The sequence below is a fragment of the Clavelina lepadiformis genome, chromosome 8 (genome assembly GCF_947623445.1).
Source record: "Clavelina lepadiformis chromosome 8, kaClaLepa1.1, whole genome shotgun sequence".
Lineage (NCBI taxonomy): Eukaryota > Metazoa > Chordata > Ascidiacea > Aplousobranchia > Clavelinidae > Clavelina > Clavelina lepadiformis.
In genome coordinates this window covers 6,860,802-6,871,085 of record NC_135247.1, presented here as the reverse complement: position 1 = coordinate 6,871,085, position 10,284 = coordinate 6,860,802, and the positions used below count along the sequence as shown (strand labels likewise).

The 10,284-nt window shown below is 36.9% G+C and overlaps 1 protein-coding gene across 1 annotated transcript; it reads right to left on the bottom strand.

The window, feature by feature from the left end:
- Nucleotides 1-3,494: 3,494 nt before the first annotated feature.
- On the bottom strand, nt 3,495-8,908 carry LOC143468639 (inositol hexakisphosphate kinase 2-like). The gene is made up of 6 exons (XM_076965969.1): nt 8,516-8,908; nt 8,212-8,380; nt 6,796-7,036; nt 6,297-6,497; nt 6,088-6,212; nt 3,495-5,953 (listed from the first exon to the last, which is right to left on the bottom strand). The coding sequence occupies exons 1-6, from the start codon at nt 8,811-8,813 to the stop codon at nt 5,119-5,121; spliced, it is 1,869 nt and encodes a 622-aa protein (XP_076822084.1). The 5' UTR covers nt 8,814-8,908; the 3' UTR covers nt 3,495-5,118.
- Between the last annotated feature and the right edge of the window lie 1,376 nt (nt 8,909-10,284).

The window sequence follows — 10,284 nt, the reverse complement described above, 5'->3', positions numbered from 1 at the left end:
TATAATACAAACTGTTGCAATCAGTAGCCTATAACGAATAAATCTATATAAAAAAAACGAACTCTATAAAAAAGAAGCTAGCTAACAATTTTTCTCACAAATAAGTAGCCTAATGAATGAATGAATAAAGGCAAACAGGTAACCAGCTCTACGTCGGTATAAAAACTACTGTACAATGTACAGTACACAATTTAATTTACTAAACGACTTCCAAAAATATAGGATTCTTTTCTGTCACGTTAAAATTTAACTAACCTACTGTAAACGTTCGAGTTCAGACAATACTGCAAACAAGCACTTCCAGTCTTCCACCTATCCGTACACACACGCGTGTATTTCGCGCACAGTAGTACACATACATACACAATGCATTTGGTTTCAACCTTTAGACAAAAACGCTTGTGGCGTAGTTTTGCTCCATCTTGCCGTCATGAAGGCCTTGCTTCGGTGAAATATTTCTGCAGATGTCAGTAAGCAAATATTTATGGCAAAACGCAACACTGTTCGACTTACTTTTTATCCCATGCATCGTGCTTTCCACTTTTCAGTTTGCAGAAGTTTCACTAGCTTTATAGCTGCAAATATGGGTGATATCAATAAGTACACATTTGAATTTATTTTAGCTGTAAATGTTTTAATGATTAAATGTACATGTTTTAATGATTTAATTTTAGCTGTACATGTTTGATTGATCCTTGATTGTTAGATTAGACACTAGAGTGACTGCTGCAATAATTTAAAATAAATATGGTTGTTGGTCACAAATTAAAAGTTCATATTTAAACTTTTCTGCTTATTTAAAAGTTTATACCTAAATTTAAACTTTCAATATTCGCTGTTTCTTTATTTTAAAGCTAAAAGTAGCAGGAAGTGACATCAGTGCTACTTTTGACTTGAAATAACCTGTAGCCATATTCGTTTAGTCAACTGATTTGCGTTCAATGTTAAGAGGCCAAAGCAGAACTCCAAATTACTGTTCCTTGGTTTGGCAAGCTTTCAGTCCGTATTTCGTATTCGTCAGTTAACAGGTTAATTCAGGCATAGGCGTAGCCAGGGGGGGCCAAAGGGGCCATGCCCCCCACCCCCAATTTTCAAAGTTTGGATTCCAAAGTTGAGCCTTATGTTGAAAACATAACAAAATTTGAATAAATTATAGAAAATTATGCAAAATTATGCAAAAGCTTGCAGCTTACTTTGCCTACTAATCAACCCTTATCAATTTATGTGTCTATAGGCTTCTACATCAGGTGGCGGTGTCTTAAAACAAACACTTTGTAGTTCCCTTGAACTCATCAAATATCTGCCCCCCCATTTTTTTCTGGCTACACCATTGCAGAGGTTACTGCTTATCTTAACCTTTAGGTCTTAGTTTACCTGCCGAATTAATGATCTGACTCCGTGGTTGCGTGCGGTTAGAAATCTCTAACCTTAACGTGTTACTACTGTTACTAGCCGAAAGCTATTACGATTAACAGATACAGTTTATCAGAAACAATCCTTTATTGTAGGAACTGTACAGGTTCCGATTATTATGACACAAGCACAAACTTAGCATTCACCAATTAAAACAAGTCTAACAAATTACATTCTAACACGACTCACGTAATACGTTCGTACGATTCGGTATCTCTCTGTCTGGGCGCCTACACGCACAGAAGTTTAAGCTTATAACAGCGTAGAGCGCTTGTGAACGGAAATATTCAACACAAAATACACGCATATTTCAGAATGTGTGAACGATAAAAGCAAAGCGTTGGCAAATGGGAATTATTTACAGTTAAAACTCGGATGTTATGAAATCACCTGGTAACGTACTAAACGGCGCTTTCACATAAAGTTATTTAGTGCAAGTTTCCAAATATTGCATAACGATTGCAGTTTGTAAAGTTGTGACTGCAGCCGAATTGCATCTGCATTGCAAATATTAAATGCTAGCTGTAGGTTTACCAATGAACAATGTTTAAATGGCGCATATGTTTCCACAATTGGTATAATGGTATTGGATGTGGCTCCCAAGCCACTACACCATTAACTTCAGGCCATGTCCACAAGTGACATGAAAGACGGTTCCGTTTATCATCGCAAACACGACAACGCGTACTCCTAATGGTAAAGCATTTCGCAAAAGCTAAACTAATCAACCATAACAGTAACTTTTCAAGCTGCTCTGCCCTAAAAGTATACACAAAACCTCTCTGTCAATTCCTTCAGTTTTCGTAAATACAGAAATGATATTATGACGTTAATCATATCTTTGTACAGTTTTCACTTCCTAACAAATCAGGTACAGTACATTTTATCATGTATACATTTACCGAATCCCATACATTTGCCGAATCATGTATATTTAGCGAATCATGTTCATTTGGCAAATCATCTTTTCCAGTCTCCCTCAACATTTTTTGCCCCAAACCCCACTTTTACTTACAAAAAAGTACGCGCCCCGCCATCAGTGGCGTATTCATCAGGATTGCGTTTAAGTCAAGGGGCGGCCAAAAGTATTTAAAAAACTGAGTCTGAAATTCCAACATTTACCCACCTTGCCAAAATGCACGAAATAGAAAAACGTCGGGTTTTTATATCTCAAAAACGGCTTTAGAACGCCTCGAAATGAAATTTACATCTCATATTTATACATACAAAAGCTATAGCTATTTGTTTTGATACACCGTATACCCACTAATTGTACGCTTTTTTTCAATTATGTGATAGCCGATAAGTGGTCGTAGTCTAGGGAATGCGATGAACAAAAAGGATGAAAGATACAAAAAGCCTATGGCCTCCAAACATTTGGTTCATGAGGGCATTTAAAACAATTAGATTCATGACGCGTAGGGTATGGCCTTCCTACTTAGTGTACGCTATTGAACACGTAAAGTTATATCGTCACTCAATTTCAAAATAAAAGTTGCAAAAAGTGATTACGTAATTCTTCGATAAATTTGAATTCACACACTTCACTAAAATTTTGCCAAGCCCCACTTTAAGAAACACTGATTAATACGTTTGACGATCAATGTATGCTTGGCAATTCATGGAGACGTTATGCGATTTATTTGTACGTTTAGATAAGTATAATCATTTAGTGCTTTTTTTAGGAATGATGTTGGTTCAGTAATTTGTGTAACTTATGTTTGTCTACTCACGTATGTCTTTTTCAAATTGGTTTGCAGATTTTTAATTTACAAAGAATAATTTCCAATCATTTGGCCATTTTATAACAGATGGTATAAGTTACGTGATTAAAAAAAAACGGACATTTGACTCACAAAACTACAATCCAATTGAGGAAATCACCATTTGCAATTACGCATTGTAACTTGCCAAGAGCCAGTTTTCTTGGCAATTGTTATATCTAACTTAAAGTAATATGTGTTTTTATCTAAAAAAACAAGTTTATAAAGCTGTGGTGTAATTGTAAATGCTGCGAAACCGTTTTCAAAATTATCATATGAATCGTGCAACAGCAATCACAGAAAAGCATGTTTGAATGCTAGTTTTGATGTTTGGTTTATTGTTTCGTGACTGGAATCGATAAAAACACGGTCGAAAACCCTCCACTTAAGTCATGAAAACAACACATAACTTGCAAAGTTACGATACAATTTAACACTTTGCCATTTTTGTGGCTTTGGCGTTTCTTAGCGGCTCGTTACTTTGCGGACATCTTTAAAAACTCCTTCAGGCGCCGTATATGCTTGTAAAAAGGCCTAACTTTTGTTTAATTTATTATAAAGTGAAGTTGCTAAAAATGCAATTAACCGAAAAATACCGCATGGGGTTTCCTGAACTTTTGTATGTCACTTTAGTATGCCTTAAGGCTTAAGCAATAATTTCATGAAATCCAACTAAAATCACATATCTCTAACTCTTGCAATAGAATGTTAAAGTCAAGACGGCAATTTTGGGCCAAAAAAATCAAATTTCATCAATTTTCACCGACCATTTAGGGCGCTAACCTAAACAAGCGACCTGCAAGTTTTTAACTTGCTATTTGCTAGGATAATCCCCGCAGTGAAAAACAACACCGGCCATGTTGGCCTGATTGCTCTAACACACTTTTTGTAACAATTACGGAAGTCTCCAACAAAATCAAGGATATCGCAAAGTTTCAGCATATACGGCTCCTTCATTAATGAACCAAACAATTCCTGCAAATTTTTATATTTTCATGCTACAGGCACTTCTAAGATGACGTTCCCCACAGTTAATATTGTGGCGGTAAGGCTAAAACTGCGTTACGCCATAAATCGTCCCTAACACAATGCAAGTACGGCATATTTGTTCGTATGAATCGACATCTCTTATCGTTATCGTGCCGTCTGACTGCAGAGGTTGTCAAAAGAGATTGAATCGACTTAAGACCGACTTGTTTCACGCAACCCAAAATTTCTTATACAAAAATGGGTGTACAACAATGACTAACAAATAATATGAGTATGTTTACAGTTTAGATCACAAATATATTCTTTAATGACGTATCAGGTACTTTCCAACAGCTAACTAATGTATACAGTTTTAGCAGATGGGACTTGATTGAAAAAACGTAAACAAAACCACCAGGTAAATTAACTTCTAGACTGGGTACTGGGAAGCTTGTATACAACAAATACACAACTGACAAGTCAACGTACGAATCAGCGGCAGGCGCAATGAATTCATGTTCAGTTACAATGTTTGTTTTAAAAGTGTAAATTAGTAACAGAGAATTTGACGACTGTATGTACAATCGCAAGTATATAGCAGCGATCTAAAGCATTTGAAAATGTGTATATAAGCTATACAAAACGAGTAAGAATACCAAAACGACAGAAACCAGCAGATTCCAATGAAAATGTATTCGTAGAACGATCTCAATGCAAAAATATCACTACGATATGCATTCAGAAAATAAACAAAACAGGCGGAAAAACTTTTATACGATCAAAATTGTCAAGTTCAGCTTTGAAAATCTATTTTTTCTGTTACTGCACACAAATAATAAAACTGTACACTGTGCAGCATAACAGCTGCTGGCATAAAAAACAATCATTAGTACTGCAATACTTTTGTATATATACAGTGGTAAAACGGAAGTGGGTTAAAAGACGAAGTTTTCAAAAACTTTTAACGCGCATTTCACCTCTCTATCATTGTTTTTAATAAATCAATGACATTATCCAAACCAAAAAGAAATCCTCCGTCCGGACCAGGATGAACGTCTTGGTCCTGGAAGCAGTAGTGGGCGAAGTCAATCACACGCACGTCCAGTTGCTCGGTAAAATCCTTGACTTTTGTTTGGTCAAAATCATCAAAGCGATCTTGCGCTTGGTGGTTGTGTAAAGAACTGCAAGACTTGGAGAGTTTTTGCCGTCTAGTTCCACTATTTTTCTGTAAAACATGGCGCTTTTCCTTGCCTTTAACGACAGGATGGTCAATTGCTTCATTCGGGTCCGAAAAGGTTATTTGCTCGTTGCACATTCTCATGGCCTTGCTACTTATTGTTTCGGTTGGATTGGTTATTTGGTCAATTTTTCGCACCAATCGAGCCATCGAGTGGTAAAATTCTGGGCTTGAAACGTCGCTCTTCGAACCTTTCTTGTCTACAGCAACCGGTAAACTGTTCGGACGGTCACTCTTCGCTCGTGCCTTGAAATGTATTTGCTGTTGGTGATGGGTTTCGTTTTTAGTCAAATGCGACGAGGCAAGGCGGCCGTTGTTCTGCGATTTCTTAGATGAAAGCTTTGCATTCATGCCAGCATCGCCGCTTGGAGCCGAATAGTCACACACATAGTCGCCCTCGTATAAAATAAGCACTGATCCCGAATAAAATCGGTAGGCACATAACGTGGAAAGAGACTCTCGTAACAAACGTAGCTTCGCAATGGCACACTTTACCAAACTAACATCGACATCACTATTCGTGCTAAGAACCCTGTCATGGTGATCGGTCGTTTGTTCATACTGTTGCGGCCTGGTAAATTATGAATGAAAATTATAGGCAGCAAACAACAAACATCACTGTTAGTCTGTTGAAGTTTCTATACTTTAATGACTGCTCAAAAAGTTTAAATTCGTTTTCGATTTTGTTACTACAGTAATTTATACCTGTTTGTTAGGGAAATTCCTCTTGAAAAGAAATGTACGAGGTTCGCTTTGAAACCATTCACAGTCAGATTATGGCCATAATATTTATTCATATATTCAAATTCTTTCCGCTTTGGAAGATATATCTGCAAAAGAAGCCATATATTAAAACTAAAACAAAAAATTAGTTTGCTATCATTTGACAAAATCTGACCAAAACATGCATTAACCTGCATGCCACTCAGCCTTGCACCAATGTCGATTGCAGTCACGTGACGCGCCAACTTTGCTGAAGATGCGTTTTCGCGCACTCTAGTGCCCATCTTTAGATCAAGAACACAAGGCCGTCGGTAAGGTGCTGCAATGTTTTCCAACAAAATAAAGCGCTTCGTTTTCGCAGTCGTTGTCATGTGCTCTATGTCTTTCATTTCCTGAAATCAACAGAAAGAGCACTCATTTGGTTTGATTCGGTCCTCTGCTCTGAGGAATTTATCGCTGTATTGCTATTATTATCGAGTTTGGTATTTTTTATGACATACGACGTGTTCAAAACATAATCCATAATAGCCAGGGTATTCAGATAAAAATTTATCGAACATAGTATACGGGTATAAATAGGAATGCAAAACAGGTATAACGACGTCTTGGTATCATACTAGCCAACAAGAAATCGACCACAGGCCTGCATCGCTTTATGTGATAGTTATAGCCATTTTCATCAGAACTAACCGATAAATTGGTCTTCAGCTTAATACAGGCGTCGTCAATGACTTTAGAATTCCATGGATTATGTTGTCCAGTTGAACTTTTACATACAACGTTGTGATTGTGGAGTGGGGCATCATCGCTATGTAAGCTAACGTTTTCATCAAACCCACGCGTCAAAATTTCGACGTCTTCTTCGATGACGAGGCTTCCGTTTGCTACGGTCTTGGCACGGAGTGGAGCAAGCACTGGACTACAAGGGTATCTACATACGAAGACTTTTAATATACGCGACGAAATGTGCACTGATTTCAGCTTTGCTAAACAGAAATGATAAATACAATCCAGATCGACTACCGGTTAAAAACACACGGTGTATACTTTTTAATTAAGCGTTTAAAATTTAAATTATGATTTTTTTTAACTTTAATTGTATGATTTACGGTTTGAAGTGTTTTGCGAAAACAACTCTGCGCTCATAGCATAGCAGATACAAGAGTTCGAAGAAAAGACGATACCGCCTTGAAACAACAACATATTGCATTTGCATACAGCCATGTGTCTGGACAAGCTGTAGACACTCTAACACAGTGGTTCTCAAAGTTTTTTTCCGATTCCTCCCTTACCAACCAGAACACCATCAATTCCTCCCCCCCAAAAAAATCACAAAAAATAATTTCCAAAATTTTACACTACCTGAATATTGTCCCTGGATGATGTCTTTTGAAGGTTTATCTCAGGAACAAAATTCAAAATTGCAAAAGAACGCTCTTACAAAATAACCAAACAAATTTACAAACAAATCGTTGCTCATTGTTAGTGAGAGCCGTGAGCCTCATGTTGAGAAGTTAGTAAAGAAAATCGAGGAGAAAAGCGTGTGAGTTTTGCTCGAAGGTCTCCGCAAATATCGTGTGTTTCTCTTTTTTTCATCACTAGCTTACTAGCTAGTTCTATAAGTACCTTACTAACAATAAAGAGAAAACAATAGCCATTATGATTCAAACACACACGTTTATAACGTCAGTCACTGCAGTTAAGGAGCTTGTCCTCGCCCACTATTGTAGACATCTAAACAACCTCTTCGAGAGGATTTTTCTGTTACCAATAAAATTAAAGTTTTTTTCATATACAGTTTTTCCTCCCCAATTCCTCCCTAGAGAAAACTTCCTCCCTGGAATTAAAAATTCCCCCTTTAGTGAGCCAAGTGGCCCGGTTTGAGAAGCACTGCTCTAACATGAACTATGCTGCAATATTTGACCTGATTCTTTACGCATATCTCGTAACTCGTAAGCATATACAACATTATTGTGTGTAATACATAATTTTCCACAATTACACAGCATTTGAATGTCAATGCAAATGTTTAGAAGTATGAAATAGGTCTAAAACAAACAAAGCAATTGATAGCAGCAGTAGGTTGCGTTACGTCTTACGTCTTACATTACGTGGGTCCGGCCGTAATCCTTCACACATCTTTTGGAATGAGGCTTAGGAATTTCTACAAACTTTTTTAAAGCTGAAGAATGCGGGGCTATTCTTGTTTTCGGTTGGGCGTATATTAAGATGGATCCGGATTGCACGTTTTCCAAAAAGGTTACGTTGATTAGGCCTGTCAAAAACATCATAGAAGTTTAATAATCAACAATCATTGTGACAAACTTGTTGAGAAATGACTACTATATAAAGAACGTGGCTATAACCAAGATTGTATAACTTTGCACCACACAAAGAAAAATACCTATACCTCTAAATTGCGGAATAAATTTTCGCAGTACTGTTGGAAAGTAATGGTAGAAGAAGAGTTCACGGGACACATATGGTTTGCAAATCGTGTTATTGTTGTAACAAAGTATACCAGCACGTCCGCTAACTTGATGTCCAAAAGACTGAAGCAAAACCGGGACGTCTTCTTCATTTTCGTGGTATGTACAACTTTCTTGCCTTTGCTTTGAGGTGGACGGCGACTGTACGTGAGACAAAGTCATATTTGCTGACATGCTGCAACTAAATCGTTGTACGGTTTCGCCAATGGGGACTTGCATTTAACAGCAAATACTGATGGAATAACATCAATTTGTCCATGATAATAGGCTATTCAATATTCCTACAATACCTATACAAATATAATATCGTCTGAAAAGCTGTAAATGTAGATGTACTATTATATTCTAGTAAGAAGTACTGCGATTAAATAATGTTATGTCATTATACAGTAGGCTATCTATTTTCTGGTCTAACTGTAGAACGATACGATGTAACTGCTGCAATTGACTTGAACCGAACTGTCAGTCAACTGTGCTTTCGCAAGCAAGTTGTGAAAATCTGTCACCATTGTTGTTTTTTTAACAGTGGAAACATCGTCGTGTTTCAAAAATATCACTTAAATGCGCATAATTAAGTCTTTATATTTTTATTCAGTTGACGCGTTCAAGAACATGTTTCCTAGAGTTTTCGCCTGTGGTAAACAACGATCTACTTAATCGTTAAAATGGGTTCCTGACAATGTATTTCTATTTATGAGAACGAAAAACTAAGGATGCAATAGAAGTAGGGTAAAAATAAAACCAAATTCATTATGAATTAAACCAAATCGGTACTTTAATTCAAAGTTTAAACCCAAGCAGAAATTTGACATACACGGTGGCTTAAGTATTCTACTTACGAAACCAAAGCCAAAGAGCTTCAAGCGCAGATCGGCTAATAGCATACTAAATTTTCTCAGAGCTAGTATGGAGATTGCTTTCCCAGTGTACTGACCATCTATGCATATGATTATTACAACGGTTCTTAACCTGAGTTATGGTGGTCTCACTGGACTGAGTCAAGCTGGGTAGGGTTTTTTGAATTGATTATATTGAAGCAGTTATTGAATAACGTGAACGATCTTTATGACATCATACCGTAGATCAACAATAGATATCATTGTGTAGCCAAATGCAATATGTGTTAAGACCCGTTGGGATTTTGTGATACAGAATTAACGTATGATAGAATAACGTTTGAAAAGCGTATTATAGTTTGGCAGAAGACTTGCTATTGTAAACCAAGGGTTCTGGATAACGATTCACAAAAGTTAAAGAATTATTGAGCTTTCGGGATCCTGTATGTGGGGGGTCTTCATTCCTCAAAACTTATTTATTTAAACAAGTGCGTGACCAGATAAAGCAGGGATGTCCAACCTTTTATTATAGTGGGCCGCATTGTCACTTGAAATAATTCAATGGGCAGCAGAACCTATTAAATTTCAAGAAAAATGGGTACATAAAGAATTGCAAGAAAAATGGCTTTAATTCTTCGAGTCTTATAGTTATATACAATCCTGTTGCTCCCATACTATACTATTACTGCGCCCCTAAAAGCTGACTGGTACATTTTAATTAGGTTAAGATTCAAAGTTCAAAATACTACTTTTGCAGTGAAAATGACTAGCGGGCCGCAGGTTGGACATCCCCAGGATAAAGGATAAGAACCACAGCTCCATTAATTCAAAATCGACCAAAAATTTCATTTGTA